At 38.8% G+C, this 22,502-nt stretch overlaps 1 protein-coding gene across 1 annotated transcript in view; it reads left to right on the top strand.

The window, feature by feature from the left end:
• The window catches only part of DNAH11 (dynein axonemal heavy chain 11), a 275,861-nt gene that overhangs the window by 52,574 nt on the left and 200,785 nt on the right, over window positions 1-22,502 (top strand). Inside the window, exons 21-28 of the mRNA XM_072964862.1 lie at window positions 3,507-3,665; window positions 4,590-4,673; window positions 6,119-6,277; window positions 8,946-9,068; window positions 9,818-9,940; window positions 13,479-13,703; window positions 14,824-14,915; window positions 16,118-16,244. Coding sequence (XP_072820963.1) covers window positions 3,507-3,665; window positions 4,590-4,673; window positions 6,119-6,277; window positions 8,946-9,068; window positions 9,818-9,940; window positions 13,479-13,703; window positions 14,824-14,915; window positions 16,118-16,244 — 1,092 coding nt within the window. The remainder of the gene's footprint in view (window positions 1-3,506; window positions 3,666-4,589; window positions 4,674-6,118; window positions 6,278-8,945; window positions 9,069-9,817; window positions 9,941-13,478; window positions 13,704-14,823; window positions 14,916-16,117; window positions 16,245-22,502) is intronic.

Raw genomic sequence — 22,502 nt, 5'->3', positions numbered from 1 at the left:
ACCAGAAATCTAGAGCTTTGTGATTAACCCTTTTAGGGGGAAAGAGGAGATGCCTCTAGAGGTTATACCCTTAGTAAAAGGGTTGGTCTGCAGCCTGCAAAGGGAGCCTCTGGGAATATCTGTTAGTTCTTGATAAGGCTCTGTGTAAGGTGATAAAGGGAGAAAATGATCCTCCAGGAATTTGTAAAAAGCCCATAATCACAAAGGTTATGGTTCAATTTTGTACTAGCCCTGTGATTAATGAATTTCCAGGCCAGGAAATAGAAATGGTTACAAGTAGCTCTTCTTAGCACCTAGTAGAAGCAAATCCAGATCTTCCCTGGGTAAAAGGTGCTCTTATTCTAGTCTCCTCAGGGGTCCAGCAGGTTAAATTCAGTCACATACGAGCTTACAATAAAACAGTAAACACACCATCATGCATAATGGCCAGCAGAAAGAGCAAACCGCAGATACAGACCCATATAAAACATCAGATATTAGAAGACATTAAGGAAACACAGATGAAAAATGAGCAAAATCTCAGTTTTGAAACTATCAAAAATGATCAGCTCAACTTGAAAAAGGGCCAGGAACTTACAGAAAAGAAAATACAATTATTTTAACAAATACAACTCAGCAGATGAATTAAAGAACTAGTTGAGCTGAAAAGAGGATTAGTGAAACACAAATGATATTGGAGGAAATCACTTAGAAGGTAGCATGTAGGTGAAAGGAGATGGAAAATACAGAAGAGATTAGGAGACAGAGTAAGAAGTTAGAATGATGTCTAACACTTCTACTCAGACTTCTTAGAAGAAAGAATACACAGAATATTAGACAGACAGTAGTCAGAGATATAGTAGCTGAGATTTTTCTAGGACTGGTCAAAGTATGACTCAATGAATGAAGAAATTCATTGAATCCCAATCAGGATAAATACAAAGTCAAGATCTAGACACATGACAGTGAAATATAGAAAAGAATTTACTGTGTACAAAGGCAAAATGAAGATCTGTAAAGCAACCAGATAAGAAAGATAGACCACCTGTTACGACATGATGACTGGGCTAGGAACATATTTGTCATCAGTAACAATGGAAGTCAGAAAGTAGTGGATTCTCCTGTTTAAAATTATATTTCAATAACAAGAGTAAAATAAAGGTGTTTCAGATAAACAAAAAAAGAATGCATTAACCACCATCAGTCATCAATGAAACAACTTCCAGTGTGTGTATTTCAAGAAAAGAGAGAACAAACAAAGCCAAATTTGATTCTCAGAGAAGACTAATTAAATTACAAATCTCTGGTAGAATGGAACAAGGGAAAAAAGAAAAATCAACAGTCTTAGGAATAAATAGGGAATGATAGTACAGAAAGGGCAGAAATTCAAAAGACAATAGAATACAGTTAATAAGATACTTAAATTTTAAACAAAATGGGTATATATTTAGAAAAAATAAATCTACTAAACCTAAGAAAAAGTAAGATAAGTAAGATATAGCATACCCGAATACTCCTCTAACTGTTAAAAATTAACCAGTAGGAAAATAAAAAGAAAAGGTTAACCAGCAGTTTTAAAAAATATCTTCCAGCTGAGAGAATAAAGGCCTTGACGGCATTACAGGTGATTTCCAAGAAGCTCTCAAGAAACAGATCTCATTCAAAAGATTCCAGACACCAGAATAAGAATGAACACTCAAAAATTATGACACGTCTTATTTTCAAAAAAAAGGCAGTATGAGAAACGAAAAATTATAAGCCAGTCTTTACTTTGTACATACAGGTGCAAACAAGCTAAAAAAAGCATAATCAAATAATACGAATTTATAAACAGGTTGGGTTCATTCCAGGGAAATGTTTAACATTGGGAAACTAATATAATTCATCATATTAACAGGTTAAGAACAGAAAAACCATATGATCATCTTAAGAAATGCCAGAAAATCTTTAGATATCATTCAATATTTATTCATGACAGAAACTCATGGAAGACATTTTTAACCCATTAAAGAATAACAAAAACTCTATGTAAAACATTTATACCAGGGGGCATGAAAATTCCTAGTAGCATGAATGCTCAAATATAAATATAGGAAATGTAGGAAAAATATAGGAAAATCCTAAGTGATCATTAGCGATAGGATAAATTCTGGTATATTCATACCAGGTAGTACTATACAGTAGTAGAAGTGAATGAACTTTATACACATCCTCATGAATATGTAGGTGAACCTCAAAAAATATTAATTGAAATGTCTTAATATATAGTATAAAACTATTTATACAAATTTCAAAACAAATCTTAACAGTTTAGCATTTAGCAGTACACACATATGTAGTGAAAATATAAAATCAGGAATATTAAATAAAAATTTAATGGTTAAATTTATAGTGGGAAGGAGAGGGATAATACTGGGAAGGTTGTTAAAAGCTATTAGTAACATAGCATTTCCTAAGCTGGATGGTGTGTACACTCACACCCATATCCTTTTATGTGTATGGAATTTTTAATAGTAAAACATTTGTGGAACTAAGAATTGCAGTTAATGTTTATAAGGATATAACTTGTAAAAATGAAATATGCAACTTGTACAATGAAAGAATGTGAGTGCTAATAATCTTATATAAAAGGAAACTAAGAGTTGATTAAATGCAAAATGATTAACTGGGTATTTAAAGTTAAATGAATCAAAAGGACTAAAGTAATATAATAGTTGCATAGTGAGAGGCGTTTGACTGAAAATGTGAAGTGGAAAAACAAAGTTAAATCCTCCTTTTGCAAAGCTGGTGGCTTAGTGTAATGTCTACACTTGATAAATCAAGAAGCAGTGGCTTGTGCACAGAATTTCAGGTTAGAGAAACAGCCCCCAGAAGAATTAGAGAGCAAGCTTAGATTTCCAGCTTTTCCTGCATTACAAGCTCTTCTGTACTGCTTGCATAATGTATGACTATATTAATAAAAACTAAAATCGAGTCAGGCTTATCAAGAAGGAAAAAAATGTCAGCTGATATTTGATGTAAAATACAAACTGTTCTACATGGGATGAGATGGTAGGGGAGCCTTGGTGGAATTTCTCATACTGTACTGGGTTTTGTGTACTGATCATCTCTACAGTATTTTTTTTAAATCTGAAAGTTCTTTTTTTAAAGAAGTGATTTGTTCTTAAGTGGAAGCTTTTAGCGCCTCATCTTTTGCTCCCCAGCAAAGTCCCCAGCTGTTCAATGAAAATCAAGAGAAAAAACTGTATTCATAGACATCTGATGCCAGAGCAAATTTTGCTGAAATGCATATAGGGAGGATACTGATAACGTTCCTGTACTAATAGTCAACTCTTTGAGCTTCTTCATCTGAAGCCTTCTACAGTTTACCAGTGATCATACAGCAGATTTCTTTTTATTTTCTTTCTGAAATCAAAGCTGTGCATGTTGACATAGCCACAGTTACAGAACCGTGTGGCTTTTCTTTCTCAGGTGGTGCGTTGGATGCAGCGTGTGTTCGTGTGCACGTGTGTGTGTTTTCTCCTCAGGCAAATCAAGAGCTGCAGGCATTAGAAGAAGAAATGTTTCAGATGCAGGAATCTACCCATCTTTTTGAAGTGGCTCCTCCAGACTGCAAACAAATGAAGCAGTGTCGCAAAGAGATGAAGTTGCTCAAGGGACTCTGGGATGTCATTATTTATGTTAGAGTAAGACACTGCTTTTTGAAGGCATGATTTTTTCCCTTTAGTGTTTGTTTTGTATAAATGTGCCATTTTTAGTGTCTATATCATTCTATTTAGGTTTTATAATGTCTTAAAATATGTGGAAATGAGATTGTTTTCCCCCCAGAGTTTGAGTTCATCTATCTCTGTTGGTAGAAGATTCTTCTCTGAATTATCAGTGGTTTTTGTTTTCAGTTCTCAGTGAAACTTTGTATAATGAGTTGACTGCTTCAAATCCTTTTTCGGGTTATGTAGGATATAGATGAAAATTAATGTACATTACACACATACGGTCACCTGTGCATACAAACTAATGTATACATCCATGCTTATACATAAATAAACAGGCCTGACTGAACATACAGTTAATTTGTATATTGTTAACTAAGTTACAAACTTAAGTGTAAAGATAAGTCCTAGGGAACTTGGCGTATTGCAATATGCATTATATGTTATTTTCTTTGAAGTTAGTTGAAAGCTATAAGAAATGTATTAAATAAGACATAGAATATGGTCAGGAAGTTAATGAGTTTTGTCTATAATGGATGAAAGTTGTCTTTTGAAAGTTTATCTTATATGTAGAACTATAAAAATACAGCATTTAATCATAATATTATTTATCAATTCATTAAATATTCAGGATTAAATGACAATGATGGCATACGTATGGAATTTGTCATTGCTACTAGAAATTAATATATCACAATGTTTTAGCCTTAAGTTTGACATGTTCTGACGACCTTTTTGTTTCAGGGATAGGGAAGTTTTGACAGGCGCAGTTAATACTTAAATAATTGACTTTTCTGCTGGATGATAGAGTCACTGTGCATCATCAGTTTGTATATTTTGCTGCGGAGACTTGCTTTCACCAAATGTTGTTGACATTTTTATCTGCTTGTGCATTTCCAGAGAAGCATTGATAATTGGACTAAAACCCAGTGGAGACAGATTAATGTAGAACAGATGGATGTGGAACTCAGAAGGTTTGCCAAGGCAAGTTCCATAACTGTCTGTTATGACGATTTATCTTTCTCAGCACCACCTCCTTCCATCTTCCCTAACCTGGTATCTGCTGTGTTGGGCTGTGTATCCTTATTTACTTCAAACAGGAGACTGGATTTTTTTTTTTCCCCACTCTCAGCCAGTTGCACTTCTCATCAAGCCTGCCTTTCTGGGAGTGAGTGGATAAAAGACACTAGGGCTAATGAATTGATGAGTAGCGACTCTAATCGGGAGCTTCCCCTGGTGTCAAGAATGGAGGAGGGAAGGTTGGAGCATCAGGGCTGAGGGGTTAGGCTTACGAAAGCTTTTGAGTTCTTTCCTTAGCCACCATAAGCATATTGTATCTTAAAAGGCACTTTTAGGTTGTGGAATTTGGGGCAATTAATTAGAGTTAACTTGTGGATTTATATGGAATAGTATGATCTTGTTATTGCCTCCTGTAATAGCCCATGGGGGCTCAATATAACAGAATGGAGCTTTTTGGAGTTTCCAGCTTTGATATCTAATCCCCATAGCCCAATGGCTCTCTGAAGAAAGTGGAGCCTCTTTGGATAAAGGCAAATGCATAGCAGTGGAAGGTGGTTAAATGTGGCTGGGCCTTTTGCTCTCCCTAAAACTTCCTTACTCCGACTCAGTCCTGGGCTCTGCTCCTACCAGCTCTTCCCAGTTTTTTTCCCCCATTTTATCCTGGTTCCAAGGACCCTAACTAAAACATGCCATCCTCCTTCTGGATGTCATTGGGTCACTGTGCCCCTTCCCTGTGCTCAGACCTGCTTCTCTCTCTTCCACCATTGGCCTATCTCACTTCAGAGTGACAGTTTGACCTCCACTCTTAGTTGAAGCTCTTTGTTCTCTTCCAAACAAGTAACACTGTCCTTGCCTTTGTGCTGAGATGGTTGTTTCATTATGGGTTTTCTTATTCACAATTGCTGATTTCATTCCCTGAGCCGAGAAGACACTCAAGCCAGGGGCCCTATTTGACACATCTTAAAATCACAAAATACTTGAGTTCCAAGGAGCAAATACTCAAAGTTAACCAACACTTCAGAGCTGCCATTTAAACAACTGAAGTTTTCAGAGGAAGACTTGAATTTTCTGCTTATGTATGTTTCTAGAGGAAGCACTCTTCACTGCATATGTCCTGTAAACTCTTGTTCCTTCCCTACATTTAGTGACCCATGGGTTTCCTCGTGGAACCTCCAGTTAGAGCCTGTCAGTAAGAAAACAATGTATCCAAGTGGCTTGTACATAGTGGACTTGCATTAAACGAATGAGTGGACACTTTTCTATTTTTCTGGTTTTAGTCTTCGACCTGGGGGCTTAAATGCTTCTTCTCTTTTCCTAATCCAGGGGAAAGTATATTTATTCTTTCAAGAGTGGCAAATTATTAAATACTGCATCTGGGGAGGTGGTTAATTTTTTTCGCTTCTCTCTAGGAAATCTGGTCACTCGATAAGGATGTGCGTGTGTGGGAGGCTTACTCAGGCCTGGAAGGCACAGTGAAGGATGCAGTGACCGCCCTGAGAGCCATCGCGGAGTTACAGAGCCCTGCCCTCAGAGACAGGCATTGGCACCAGCTGATGAAGGCTGTTGGGGTCAGTTTCCTGGATCTCACTGAGTGTTTTTATGACTGTGAAGCGTTTATTCTTGGGTTTACATTGTTCATCTGGGATGAGGTGGGATTTGGGGAAAGGGCTCTGGTTAGATGTGAAAGAGGTCAAGAGGTCCTTGAGACATGACCAAGGACTGGATGTGCAGAGATCCTAGTTTTAGCCCCTGCTATGGACTAAATATGTCACCCCCACCCCACCCCATGCCACCCACTGCCCCATTCATACGTTGATGCCTGAATCCGCAGTGTGATGTTATTTGGAGATGGGGTCTTTGGAAGCTAATAAGATTGTGAGGGTAGAGCTCTCAGGAATGGGGTCAGTGCCCTTGCAGGGCGATGAAGACCCCAGAACTTTCTTGTCTCTACCATATGAGGATACAGCAAGGAGACAGACATCTGTAAACCAAGAAGAGGGCCTTCACCAAGAATCTGGCTATACCCTGATCTCGGACTTCCAGCTTCTAGAACTGTGAGAGATAAATGTTTGTGGTTTCAGCCCCCCAGTCTTTGTGTTTTGTTATAGCATATCCACCAAAGTGACCAAGACACCCCCTTTCATCTCTTACTGGCTGTGGGACCTCAAACAAGACACTTAACGTTTCTATTTTGAATGTTGTCTTTTTATTCATAAAACAAGAGGGATGCTCTCTGCTCTCATACAGCAGAAGAATCTTACAAGGATCCAGTGAGATACTGTGAAGGCATTTTATAGAGCATGATGTGGCTGCAAAGACTCTTAGATTTTGTGGAAAGGATCAGAAAGTGTAGAAGTGAGTTTAGGGGAGAGAGAATTCTGAAATATTGATTCCTTGCCCTCCCCCCCCAGTTCATTTAAAAATGGTCTTTTTTGATGGTCTTTTGATGGTTTTGATTTTATTGCAAAATATAAAGTCCTTTCTCATGTGTCCAGGCACTTGGGGTTATATTTCCTTGCCTTTCTGCATCTACTTCAGAGCAGATATACCAAGCTTACACTGTATTTTTCAGCAAAGGTGACCTTCATGTCTTTAAAATACATAAAGGCAGCCTGATGTGTCTGTTTTCTGTTAGGCACGTGTTGTGAAGAAGGGCTTTAATGACTTGAAGACAAAGTTTGCACAGTGGGGAGACTGAGGAAAGGGACAGCCTGGAGAAGTGGGGACAGCCTAGGCTTTAGTGATCCAGCCCTAACACTTAGTACCTCTGGGCTCTTTCACGAGTGACTTGCTCTCTCGGTTTTATAAAATACAGGTAATGCTATAATGCATTTGGTGAACAGACTGGAGATGAGGTTATATGTAGACCTAGCATGTAGCAAGTCTTCAAAAAGTGGTCCCTGAAGCTATTATGATTGTAATACTTTCCATAGAGTTTTTCAGACATTGCATATTTAGACTTTATAGTTGATTGATGACTTTATTTTTTCAGAAAATCTTGTATTGAGTCTCCCAACATGGAAGGTAGACTGTGTGCCCCACTCCCTGCCCCCTCTTCACGTCTCCTCCAGTAGGTGTCTCCTCACCATAGTCTCTTGGCTGTATTATGCCTTTCTGCAAGCTAGAAAAAGGTACCTTCTCTGGCAGACAGTCTAGAAAAGGCATCTTCCTCCAGGCTGTCCCAGGATATCAGAGCAGTGGCTAGACTGAACCTCCAGTTGTCCCTTGGGCTGGGTGTCCATATTCAGTGCACAAACTATGCGTCTATCTGAGGGGCCCTGCTACACATACCTGCTCATTCCTTCCCTAAGACAGATCTGGGTCCCTGGCTCCCATCAGCTCTGGAGTAAGGTCAAAAGTGATGCAGATATAGGGTTTGCTCACCTGGTTTGCTCAGGACTTTCTAGGATTTAGCCTGGAAAAACCCCTAGTCCCGGGCACACAGGGACATTGAGTCATCCTGTGCAGACAGGCAGATGGTGATGAGCAACTTTCTAGATTGGGGAGAGCCAGGGAGGACTGCAGCTCCTGAGAAGCAGGGACTGGGTATTCTTAGCCGGAGTAGGAAAGGAAATGGCTTCCTGACAACTGCAGTGGAGTCTGCTCTCCATCTGTGAGGGGCGTGGGCACCTAGGAGAGTTGGGCACTGAGGAAGAGCTGAGAGCTTCTTAGCAAATCCTGGGGTGGGGTAGGTGAGGAGTCAATAAGATGATGAGGAAATGTGAATGATTTTGTCACGTGGTAAATATGAATAAAGATGGCATGAGTAAGAATATTTTTTGTGCCAAAGAATTGAGATTAAATCAGCAATAAAACTAGGTTAAATCATGGAAGCAACTGGAATTCCTGTTCAGTGAATAGCATACTTAAGGAAGAGAAGACAAATGAGCTACTACATGATTATTGGGATTTCAACTAGATTATAATAAATGAACAAGGTGGTTCTCTTTAAAAATGGGTTCTGTGAGCAAAGGAGATAAGAAATGAGCTGACAAGGGAAGGTTCAGGAACAAAAGAAAGTAGTGCTGTGTGAACACGGTCTAAAGCTCAGCCCTTGCTGCCTCAGTAATTGGGAGATGAAAAGCAATGTCTCTGATTGCCCCACATTTCAGAACTACAGATGTACTCAGCAGCTGACTTGAGTATATTTAGCTGTGATTCATCCCTCTGGCCACTGGGTAAAAGGAACCATTCACATACGTGGAATAAAAACTGCCTTTTTTTCTTCCTAATCAGGTCAAGTTTTCAATAAATGAAGCCACAACATTGGCAGATTTGTTAGCCTTGCAGTTACACCAAGTGGAAGATCATGTCCGAAGCATTGTGGACAAAGCAGTGAAAGAACTGGGGACTGAAAAGGTAGCGTCCTGGAGCTATTTCTGTTTACACCAGGGGAATTCTGTGCCCTGGCACATGAGCAGACTCGGGGAGAAGTCCTCACACCATGGATGGGAAGGGGCATGAGTCCCAGTCTGTTCTCTGCTGCTTGTCAGTATGCCCTTGGGCAGGAAAAGAATCCTTCCAAGCTGGAGTAAATGTGTAAAACAGGAGGGTTGGCCTCATTAATGATGATGATAGCAAAAAACACTCCTGTATCATTGACTTTGTAGCAAGTGCTGCTCTCAGCACTTTATTTATGTTAGTTCATTTAATCTTCTAAGGTCGGTAATATTATCCCTATTTTACAGATTAGGAAACTGAGTTATAGAGGTAATTAACTTACCCAGGTTCAACAAGGGAGCTAGGATTCACATCCTGGCATTCAGAGCACTACCAATTGTGTGCTGGCTAATTTGAAAATATTATCTTTCAAACCGTTGAGGTAACCTTTTAAGTCCCTTCCTGCTTTAGTGTTCAGTGAAGGATGTGAAACTCAGATCCAGTAGAAAATTGATATTGGTGTGATGTTCCTTTCATGTGATGGAAAACCTCCTCTAAACCTCAGCACCATAGATAATGTGGAGGGAAAAAAATTGAGGCCAATAATATTTGAAGTCACTCAGTTTTTTGAAACTGTAGAAAAAAAATTTTTTAATTCCAGATGATAGCCTCAATATTAGCCCTAATTTAAACTTCTGTGCACATAACTTAATACTGTTTATGTCTAGGTTATTACTGAGATCACTCAAACCTGGGCAACCATGGAGTTCTCTTATGAATTTCACTATCGGACAGGCATTCCATTACTGAAGTCTGATGAACAATTGTTTGAAACTCTAGAGCATAACCAAGTAAGATGGATATATATGTATTACGTATTTTTTCTTTTAAATTATGATTTTAGACTTTTCCCAAGTTCCAATACTCCGTGTTTATTCATTCATTCATTGGGCATCTACTTGTATGTCAGGCTGGCACAGTACCATTTGGGATCAAAAAGGATGAACACTTGTTCTCAAGGAACTTGCACTTGAATAGGAAGATAGACAGAAGGGCTCCAAAAGGTCAGAAAAGTCACAGAGACTGATGGGGAGAGTAGAAGACTTGGGGAGAGTCTTAAAAGGCAGTGGTGCTTATACTGATCCTTAAAGGGTGGACTGGTATTCAACAAAGAATGGCAATAGTAAAGATGTTATAGGGAAAGGGGACGTGTTAGTAACATCTTGGAAAACCAGAAAGTACTTGCCATTCAGAGATAATTTTAAGAGTTCGGTTTCCTTAGAATATAGATTTTCTTTGTAGGAGTAATAAAAAGAGAGACTGGAGAGACTGTACTGGAGAGACAGTCCAGAGCACAGCTATGTGGTTTTGAATTCTAAGGTTATGGCATCTCCTTGGACATGAGAGATAAGAAAAGTAAAAAGACCCAAATTATTCAGAAGAAATAATAACAGTGGTGTGTTTATTATTAGACATGAGATATTTTTGAAGGAACCCGGTCTAAAGATTGAGGCTGTATTATTTTTGGAGTATTTAAAATGAGGGACATTGATATAAAGCTGAAAGTCAGACCCAGAGCTTGGCACAGAGGTTCAGTCAAGAACTGCAGGTTGGGAGGTCATTGTTGGTATCTTGAGAATTGATGAGCTTCATATGACAGGTGAGTAAAATAAGCTAGCTGAAAATAAAGCTTTGGAAAAGACTGAAAATGGAGGAGCCATAAAGGGAGAAAGTGGTCAGAGAAATCATAGGAAAAGATAATGCAATATCATAGCAACCACAGGAGAAATTTCCCCCCCAAAGAAGAGTCAGATGCCTATTGCAATGCCAATGCCAATGTCCATTGATAAATTTTCCCCCCAAAGAAGAGTCAGATGCCTATTGCAATGCCAATGCCAATGTCCACTGATAAATTTTCCCCCCAAAGAAGAGTCAGATGCCTATTGCAATGCCAATGCCAATGTCCATTGATAAATGACAAATAAAGAGAATGTGATATATATACAATGGAATATTATTTAGCCATGAAAAGAAAACCCTGCCACTAGTAACATGAATGGATCTTGAGGATACTATGCTAAGTGAGCTAATTCAGTCAGAAAAGGCAAATACTGTTATGTTCCTGCTTATATAAGGAATCTAAAAAAAGACACTGTAAACCTCCTAGAAGAAAACATAAGCAAAATGTTTTCTGACATAAATCTATCTCAGCAATGTTCTCCTGGGGAAGTCTACCAAGGCAATAGAAATAAAAACAAAAATAAACAAATGGGACCTGATTAAACTTATAAGCTTTTGTACAGCAAAGGAAACCATAAGCAAACAAAATGACAGCCTACAGAATGTTAGAAAATATTTGCAAATTATATAAGTGACAAGGGCTTAATTTCCAGAATATATAAACAACTCATATAACTTAATAACAAAACAAACAAACAAACAAACAAAAACCCCAATCCAAAAATGGGCAGAAGGCCTAAACAAACAACTCTCCAATAAAGACATATAAATGGCCAATAGGCACATGAAAAAAATGTTCAATATTGCTAATTATCAGAGAAATGCAGATCAAAACTACAATGAGGTATCAACTCACACCAGTCAAAATGGCCATCATTCAAAAGTCCATGGATGATAAATGCTGGAAAGGGTGCAGAGAAAAGGGAACCCTTCTACACTACTGGTGGGAATGAGTTTGGTGTAGCCATTATGGAAAACAGTATAGAGATCCCTCAGAAAAACTAAAAGTAGACTTACCATATGATCCAGCAATTTCACTCCAGGGCATATGTCCAGAGGGAACTCTTAATTCAAAAACATACATGCACCCCAGTGTTCATAGCAGTGCTATTTACAGCCAAGACGTGGAAACAAACTAAATGTACATCAGCAGATGACTGGATAAAGTTGTGGTATGTTTATACAATGGAATACTACTCAGACATAAAAAATGATAAAATAATGCCATTTGCAGCAACATGGATGGACTTGGAGATCGTCATTCTAAGTGAAGTAAGCCAGAAAGAAAGAAAAATACCACATGGTATCATTCATACGTGGAATCTAAAAAAAGGAAAAAGAAGACCCTAATAAACTCATATACAAAACAGAAATAAACTAACAGACATAGAAAACAAACTTATGCTTACCAGGGAGAAAGTGGGTGGAAAGGGATAAGCTAGGAGTTCAAAATTTGCAGATACTAACTACTATATATAAAATAGATAAACAATAAGTTTATACTATATAGCACAGGGAACTCTTTGATATCTTGCAGTTACCTATATTGAATATGAAAAGGAATATATGTATATGTATGACTGAAACATTATGCTATACACCAGAAATTGACATATTGTAGACTGACTGTACTTCAATTTTAAAAATTAATTAATTAATTAAAAAGCTGAACTTAAAGAAGCAGAGTAGAGTGATGGTTACCAGAGGCTGGGCCTTTGGGAAGTGGAGAGAAATTGGTCAAAGGGTACAGACCTCCAGGTATCAGATGAATAAGTTCTGGGCATCTATTGTACACCACAGTGAGTGTATTATACTTGAAAGTTGTTAAGAGAGTAGATCTTAAATGTTATCAATACACACACACACACAACACAAAAAGTAATTATGTGGGAGGATGGAGGTGTTAACTTATGTTATTGTGGTAGCCGTTTAACAATATATGCATGTATCAGATCATCACATTGTACACTTTAAACTTAAACAACGTTACATGTCAATAATAGTTAAGGCTGGGGGAATAAAAAAAGTCAAATGTATGAAATACTTAGAGGTGAAGAAGAATGAGAAGAGGGTATTCTCTCAGTGACTTCCTGAGACTGTAGTCTCAGAGATCAGTGAGAAGAACTGGCCAGACTGCATGGCATTACAGCAAGACTTGGTGTTAGGTGGGCTACAAAGTTTAGTAGTAGACTCAAAGGGGAGGAAAACAGAACCTTGAGGGCTTAGCAAGCTGGAGGGAAGTTAGTGTTATATCTTCAATATTAAAAAAGATCCATAACCTTGGAATGATTAATAGTGAGGAACCAGGGGGAGACAGAGAGGATGAAAGACTAAAGTTTAATTCCCAAAGCTGTGCCCTGATGCATGATATTTTCTCCCTCTCTACAAAAAGATAATGTGGTCTTCTTGGAGAAGACCTATTACATGTAGTTACTTACATTTATATTTCTCTTTTGGAAAAATATGTTAATATGAATATTTAATGCCACTCATTCATTCATTTAGCAAGTGATTACTGAATCCCTGTTCCATGTATTACAAGCTAGGTCCTAGGAATCCAGCAAGAAACAGAAGAGGTATGGTCCCTCCCTCACGGTGCTGCTAGTCTACCAATTTAGCCATTATATCAGATTCTTTGCCTTCTTTTAGGTTCAGTTACAGACTCTGCTTCAAAGCAAATATGTGGAATATTTCATTGAGCAAGTCATAAGCTGGCAAAGTAAATTAAACACTGCAGACTCAGTCATCTTTACTTGGATGGAAATCCAGCGCACTTGGTCTCACCTAGAAAGCATCTTTCTTTGTTCAGAAGATATTCGAATCCAACTTGTGAAAGATGCTAGAAGATTTGATGGAGTAGATGCTGAATTTAAGGTTTGTGGTAGACAGACTATTTTGCATCCTAGCAACCTTTCCCAAACAGTATGAACATCTTGTAAAGAAACATGACTTGGGGTACTGTATTTATGAGAAATATATATATACACACACACATACATACATACACACACACACATATGTATATATTTATTTGCATTTCAGGAGACAAGAGTCAGGAAACTTCTGTGAAGGGTCAGATAATCAATATTAGTCAATATTTTAGGCTTTGTGGTTGTGTGTGGCCTCTGTCACAACTACTCTGTGCTGCCGCTGTATTGTGAAAGAAAACACACTACATAAAGAAATGGGTGTGGCTGTGTCCCAATAAAACTTTATTTCTAGGCACTGAAAATTGAATTTCATTTTTCTTCATGGGTCACAAAATATTATGCTTCTTTTGATTTTTTTCACAATTAGTTAAAAAATGTAAAAACCATTCTCAGCCTCTGGCCATACAAAAGCAGGCAGCAGGCCAGATGTTTCCCAGGGGCCAGAGGCTGCCTCCCCCTGTGGTGAGGCCTGGGAGACAGACTTGTCTTCAGTAAGTAACAGACTGAGAAGGGAAGCCAGTAACAAAGTAACACCACTGGTTATTTGTTTCATGAGGGCTGCAGAGAACATGTGGAGATGTACACACAGTAATGATAAAAGATTTGAGAGACTTTAAGCAAAGGATAATGGCTTTCCCTTTTTATATGGGGATGTAATATTTTCTTCTCCCTACCTAAAGCAGAACATCGAGAGGGATTCTGTCTTAAGGGGAAAGAACAGGTGGATGGTTTATTATTCATCTCATTTTCACATGTAAAGGTACTCTTTAAATTCTGGTTCTCTGTCTCTTTATTTTTTGTTTGTTTGGTTTAGAAGAGAGAAATTCTGCATGGACCCACAGAGGTGGGAATGGCCGTCAAATTTACATGGGAATAAAAACTGATTACACTTTGTTTTGGATCTTTATCTAGAAGTTTAAGGGCAAAACAGGCATAGTGTTAGAAGTCTCTTTAACCTTGCATTCTCAGAGATTGATTGTTCTTCATTTTTCAGTTCCCCAAAGGGGTGAAAAATTTAGAAAAGTAATTTCTAATGTCAGTGACTCTGTTATGCTTTCACACAGGAGCTCATGTTCAAGACAGCTAAAATAAAAACTGTTTTAGAAGCAACATGCAGACCTAATCTCTATGAAAAACTTAAAGATTTACAGTACAGGTAAGAATAAAAACTAAAGTGATCAGTTTGTTATGATTTGAGATTTCTTTCAAGTAACTCATAGTATCTAACATCATGTTATTGTAAGTACAGTTTCTGCTGAATTATAATTTTGCTTATAGTTGTCTGTCTTATATGTGTTAGGCGGTACATAGGTATTGTGGCTTAATTTAGCTAAATAGATTTTTGTTTTCCAAAAGGAGTATCATAATAGTAAAATCAGAATCTCTTATTATCAAGAGACTTGGTGCGGTAGATCAATTCTTTTATCAAACCAGCCTGCAAATATTTACTGAGCATCCACTATGTGCTAGGATCTAGGACTGTGCTCGTTCATTTTAAGTCGTTTACTTTGTATATACTTTAATTATACTCGAGATCATCCTTACAGAGCATGTTAGTACTTTTGAAGTATTTGTCCTAAGGGGTACTTGTAATTTTCACATAAAATTCTACAACAGCTAGTGGTCATGAGAACATGCTGGCTTTTGATGAGAAAATGGGCAGATCAGTCACTGAAAGAAGAGCTTTGTGCAGAATTGTGATCCTTTCTTATTGCAAGGCTGAGGAGCCCTTCAGATGGAAGTATATACTACACAAAATTATTTCAAAGTCTGGAAGGTTTTTAGAGATACAGTTGGCCATCATTTTTAAAAGATGGGTTTCCACAAAGGTTGATTATTTCTTAGTCAGTGGTCTTTGGGTTTTGGGGCTCTGCCTCTGGGTCATCTCTGCTCTGCTAAGGACAGTAAAATGGAAATGATTCTAGATCTTATGACTCCTCTGAATACCAGAAAGAATTGAAGCCACTTATGTTTTGTAGACACTCGATGGGAAAAGGAAGACCTTAAACCAAGTACATGTTAACTGAAGCAATTTGTGCTCAGGGTGAGCAATGCCATACCTAGTCTTCTCCCCTGCTGATTGGAAGTGTCATTAAGAAAAGTGACAAGTAACATCAGCTTAAGTCTCATCTATATTTAGTCTTAGCTCATGGTGTGTGTGTGTGTGTGTGTGTATCTCTTCCTACTTGGTGTGACTTGTACATGATTGAGGTGATGATGTCAAAGAGAAGGAAGTAGCCTAAATCTTAAACAGTGAGCTTATTGTGATGAATGGACAGATGAGAGGATCTGGCTTTTACTGATGTTTTAATAACTGAACGGGTGAGATATACCTAAAAAGATTTTTCATTCACACAGGCTTTCTGTTTGTGAAAAAGCTCTGGCTGAGTATCTGGAAACCAAACGTGTGGCTTTTCCGCGCTTCTATTTCATCTCTTCCACAGACCTACTTGACATTCTCTCAAAGGGAGCTCAGCCTACACAGGTAATTTTCTTTTCTTTCTTTTTTTTTTTTTCTTAAAGTCTCATATTATCCTAAGTTAGCAAAGGAATGTCACCATTCTCTATCGTTGTCAAGTGCCACCTCCCATGTCACGTGCAGTAGAAACTAGAAAATACGGAATAAAAATTCTTAATGCAATAACAGCAGGCTGTCAGAGGTGGTGTTAAAGGAATTAGGAAGGGTAACATCAGTTGTACAAGGCTTAGGGCCCTGAAGAAGTTAATGGAAGAAATATTGGCTCCAAACCCCCAGAATTCTGGGACAAGAACTAGAGCTCTGTTGCCTGGTTAGCAGATTTCTTGGGTCACTAGGAACAAGATCATGGCTGGTACCTTCTTACTACAACTTTGATTCCAGAGTAACCTTCATAATTACTAAACTGGACTAGTCTTCAGTGCTGTCAGAGGTGGGTTGGTATAATTTCAGGCTCATCCTCTACCTAACCCAACCCTCTAATTTTCTCTTACCTATGCACAAATAATGTAGCACCCATGACAGTATGTAAAGCAAATAAAAGCAACTTTTATCTTTTGTAGTCTGACAGCACAGATCAAAGACAAACTTTGTACAAATCCCAAAGCTAGCGCTCCTTCCTATAAACATTTAGAGGTGGTTATCTTTCATTCTGTCTGCTCAGTTGTTCGCATCCACTCGATCTTAGTCATTACAGCTGACGTAGGCAGTCACTCCTAGACTTGACTGTATGTCACAGGTGATTTTGAACCCAGAGGTTGTGCTTCCTCATTGTGGATTTGTCTGCGTGTTCTTTCCCTAGATATTTTGATGCCATTTTCTTTGGAATATATATCACCTCACACTACAGTTTCCTGAATTCTGCTGTTCTCTGGACACAGTATTTACCTCGATTATTACTCTCTTGTTTATCATTTCTCTTTGAACCTGAATTCAGTTGGATGGCTGTTCTGGCTGTGGATAATACAAATGTGGTCTTGCTATTACTCACAGAGTTGTTAGTCAGCTTTGGAAATGTTTTCAGGGTTGACACTCAGGTTTTGTTTTGTATATTTATGCTAACTCCCAGAGGCCTTTGTGAATAAAATCCTTCTAATTAGTTGGACTAGGAACCCAGGATATCCATCTCTCATCTGTGTTACTGACATGTAAATTGAATGTTTTGAAGTTGAATTTTTTTTAACTAGTTTTAAACATAGCAGTTGTAGGAATCTTCAGTAATCTCTTGAGAAATATCCTCATGACCAACAGCTGGATCCTCTGCCCATGGTGACTGATCGTGTGAAATACAGTCTGTCATATTCTATACTGTTTCTAAATACTTGCAAATCTGAAATACTGGAATTCTGAATTCTCAATATGTAAATTAGATACATAAATCTGTAACTAGGATAACATTCTTTTTCTTTTAATCCTATTCTTTAAACTTGAAAAGCATTCATGTGACTGGTTTATTGAAGTGTTAATTACACAGAATACAGACATGAAATAGTTTTATTTTTCTACCATTATTAATCCCAAATGTGCCTCACTGAATCTCTTTATACCAAATAACAGAGCCCTTTATAACATCTTGGGTAAGTATTGTAATTCTCTGGTGCCTTTTTCTTATGAAAAAAGATATAAACCCAAAGCAACTCATCAAGGCTCTAGATTAAAATTCCCATCTTGCTTCTGTGTCAAGGCTAGGCTTTCGCATAACGAACTTGGAGTTGGGGCTCTTTTCTTCTCCTTCCCTACCAGTTTACCATGGGGAGAGGATGGGGTGTCACCCGTCAGTCATTGCTCTTTCTTCATGCATATTCCTGCTCTGTTCAGCAGTGACTGTCGACTTTGATCCTCAGCAATCAGTACCCACCTGCTGAGTCTCTTGTGAAACAGGAGCGAGTCCTCCGGGGACAAAGGGGCCCCTCCCAGAGGGTATATATTGCAAAGCCCAGTCTATCTCAGCTCTTCCGGTTCTTGCCCTTGGCAGTGTAGTAAATCATTTGTTACATCATCTTCCTTCTTCCTCCTTTTCCACCTAAGCAGATGTCTGAACAAGGGGCACATCACAGATCCACTTCGTGCAGGCTCCCAGAGGTTTCCGTGAATAATTCTCTAATTCTTCTCACTTGACGACCTAAGGGGTGGAGGTTGGGAAAAACAGTCTTCCTCCTTGAAGCCCTATAGGGAGTGAGAAAAGCCACAGCATCTCCCCCATGGGCTGATAGCTCACAGATGTGAGAATGGCCGCCTCTCCCCGCTCCTCCCTGCTGCCCTTTCCTAGAAGGAACCTACGGAGGCAGATGGTGGTCAGGTTTTGAAATGTGCCTTGCTAAGTCCTGGAGGGATGAACCTGTCCTAACCTCTGTTGGCTGTCTTCAGAGCCTACACATGCCTGATGCCCCTTTGTCCTGAATTGAAGTCCTAGGCTGGTGCTGGAAGAACAGATGACTCAGCATGTACTTACCACCCATTCTCTTTATGTCCTTTCAAATCATCCAAAAAATGCTTCATGCCTTAGACAACATGTTGGCTCACAGATATATGCATCCCTGATGCCAACTTTTTAAAAAAAATTATCCTTCCTAAATTACAGGATAAGGTTTTGCTTTTTAGAATAAACCTAAAAGATAAACCTTTTAAACCATTTTTTAATTTTCACATCAGTTCAGTATTTTAGAGTGCTATCTTTTATATCAGTGCAACTTATTGTGGAAGTCTTTTTGTCAGCCTCATTCACAGTGTTTTAATCATCAGTTCTAAACCCCTGAATCTCAGGTACATTTCTCAGTACGGGTACTAGAAGCACCCCTTCATGAATGACTGGATAATGTAAGACATTAAGAAGATTTTTAATTTTAATGAAGCTGAATACGAAAATCACAGCACAGAGAGCTCCAAAATCGCTCACAGCGGTGCTGATGAATGCCCGCAGCAGCGCTGTCTGTACCAGAAAGGGAGATGGGTGTGTCAGCTTACTGGCCAGAGGGGCCTGGCTGTGTGACTCTCCAGTGTAAATGTGGTTTACAGTTCTCCTGAGCTGCCAGCTTTGAAATGAAGCAGTTTTTGAAACATTTTTAAATTCTGAGATACATTCTTTCCTTGTGCTGAAAATGTGATTTCATGGAGAGCTTTTTTGTTATACTCATTAAACTGAACAATTCAGTTTCACCTTACATGCTATCACACTTTTACAAAAGGTGTGTATGCCACCTGGGAGTGACTTGTTGGGGCAGAGAATTGAAAAAGAGCAGAGGGCGATTTGCATCATCCAGAGCCACAGTCAGCTTCTGCAACATCAAGGTGCATTCTGAACTCCTGGTCACTTACTATGGAATTGTTCATGCTCTTGGCACTTAGACCCAATAACCTGGCCTGGCTATGCTTAGTTTCCTTTTAGTGTCAGAATCAGTTTCAGACCACCAGCCACAGCTTTTCCATCTCAGCCTTTTGTGCTGACCTGCCTGAATGTGCTCGCTGTGGTGTGACCGAGATAACATGGCAACTGGAGCTTGTGGAATAACAATGCAATTTCCCCAGAAAAGACAGCCCTTTGTGGGCAGATAACTCGTGTTGACATCGTGCGAATGACTTGAGTTCTTCTGGCCCCCCTCCTCCACCCGCCACACTCAATTGAAGAGTGTTCGTCTAAGTGAGGGTTTCTGCAGTTAATTGTGGAATTTGATGAGCCTGAACACATCAGCCAGGGAGGTCTGATATTACTGCCTCTTGCATTCTGTAGCAGAAATTCCCAACTTGAGATACTTGAGTTGGATTGTCAGAGTGATGACATCAGTGTGTCTAGAACGCCGTCAGTGGTTATCTTAGCTGTTGGTAAGTTTGGTTAAGGTCAAGTTTTAAAGATTTTCTCCTCCCAGAAATCACCCTGACCTCCCAGTGGCCTGGATTACCTAAAGGACTGAGGATGAGGGTGTGCTGCTTAACTTCATTGATCAAAAATCTTTGATAGTTGCTTATGAAAGTGCAGACTTACGGGTCCATTTGCAGGACTGAGGGGCGTGGTGCAGTCATTATGGGCAGCTGGTGTGAAGTTGCACAAGATTCACCATTAACACGCTGTGATTTCTCACCTCAGGAAAACATCCTTATGTATTTTTTAAGTGAAACAAGTATATTGGTTAAAGTCGGACCAACTGACATCAGTTGGCCCCTTTGTGTTACAGTGCCTTAAAATGGGTAACAACTTGTTTTTATCCAGTGATTCTTAATGACATGAAATGTCTTTTTGTCTTAGACAAATTGGCACATTTTCTCTTTCCTTGTCTCCTGTGATGATCAGTGAAAGCTGGGTCCCCATGATAGAGCTGTACTAAAGAAAGACATGCTTTCCACGTGATCAGCTGCGTTTGTGTTGTCTGACGGGGTAGTCATGGATTTCCTGTGGCTACTGAGTGCTTGAAATATGGCCACTGAAGAATTGAATTTTTACCTTCAGTCCATTTTAGTTGATTTGAATTTAAAAATTGATTCAGTTAGTGGAAAACATAAATTTATTTGAAACAACTTGGGTGTATGAATCTACTTTGGCAGCTGTGTATTTTTTAAAATCTAAAGACAGATCAAGTGTTCCTGATGAAAAATCCAAGTTGAGGTAAGCTGTAAATATAAAATATCCACCTGATTTCCAGGACTTATAACAAAGAAAAGAAAAAAACTCATTAATAATTTTTCTATTAATTACACATTGAAATGAAAATACTTTGGATATATTAGGTCTAATAAAATATATCAAAATTACTTTCACCTATTTCTTGTTCCTTGTTTTAAGGTGGCTGCTAGAAAGCCACTGCTGTGGCAGTTGAGGCCACAGTGCATTCTCTAAAATGACGAGATCAGGAATATATATGCTCAGAAATGTTTAATGTTTGCATCAAAAATACCCTTCAATGGCACTGGACCAAATCCACTTAAGAAGAAATCTGCCAACTTGTCTTTTGAGAAATCTCCCAAATTGCAGTATGAGACAGATGGTACTCAAATGATACCTTTAATTGACTGTAAATATTGGCATTCGGACAGGTGTTTGTGAGAAATGGGCTTAATATTCAGTAAGAAAAGGAACTGCTGGATCTTAAAGGGGCGAATACCTAAGGTCCCACATTCCCACAGCACAGTATGTGTCGACATGGCGCTTCCGTTTGGTTATCTCCGTGATAGCATGAAGGTGCCTCAGCACCTGAAGCTCAGGAACCAGGACGATGCCGCTCAGTGGTCCCTCATGGTGTGTTACATCCTCGACAAAGATTAGTCCTCCTTGGACAGTTAAGAGGGAAAAGTCTCCAGATGCAAGTGGTTCGTTGGCCTCATGCAAGAGTGAACAAGTTTTAGTTAAAATAAAGCCAATCAAAAATCCCAACTTTGTTAGAGGAAGTAGAAGGTGGGAGTGCTCATAGGTACCTAGAGGTGGGGGCGGGGGGTTGCCCTTGAGTTTAGGTTGGGGTTGAGGACAGAATAGAGAAAAGGCAAGGAGAGGAAACAGATACAGAAGATGGTCATGGTTTTGACCACCTTGCCATTGTCTCTACTTACCTTTAACTGAGCAGCAAGGAATAGAAGCTACTTGTCTAGTATATTACAGGAATTGTCAATGAGAACAGCTCCACTTGGCATAACAGGAATATATTTTAGATGGTTGCCTTTGTGTACAGGCAACCTGATACCCAAAGGACTTAGGCATTTAGTTGTGTGACAAGAAAACAGACAATCTAATTTTTAAATAAATATGTTGTAAATTATATATCCAGTAGAGATTATCCTTGCAAAATAGTTAATATATGTTGACCACAAATTATATAACAATGTATGTAATTTTTTTTCATCTTGCCAATGTGTTGCCACTGCTTAGAATTCTGTTGCAGCTCCTTTATTGAAATTCCTTCCACAGCCAATTTAGAAGTTACACAGCAAAATCAGAGTTATTACAATGTAGGATTAAAAGATTGCTTTAATGTTATGAGATCAGAAAATTGCCTCATAAATATAGGGTCCTGCCACCAAGGAGTGTTAGGTTTTGTTGTGGAATCTAGAACTCCTGGTCCGAGCCTTTGTTTGAAGTCACTTGATAAAGATTGTTCAGCTTAAGTTCAGTGGGCAGGGAGGGCTTCCAGCTGTAAAAGATTAGCTTTTAATAGAGTACTATTCCATCTGGGACCAACAAGAAAAGCTGGATGAAATAGTTAAGTCTGTTTAAATGCACTGAAGAGTAGTTAGCATCAAAAAAAAAAAAAAGTCAAGATTTCCAGGGCTGAGATAGGAGCAGAA

This window comes from Vicugna pacos, chromosome 7, assembly GCF_048564905.1.
Source record: "Vicugna pacos chromosome 7, VicPac4, whole genome shotgun sequence".
In the NCBI taxonomy this organism is placed as follows: Eukaryota; Metazoa; Chordata; class Mammalia; order Artiodactyla; family Camelidae; genus Vicugna; species Vicugna pacos.
Note: the sequence above shows the minus strand (reverse complement) of the source record. Positions and strands in the feature narration are given on the sequence as shown.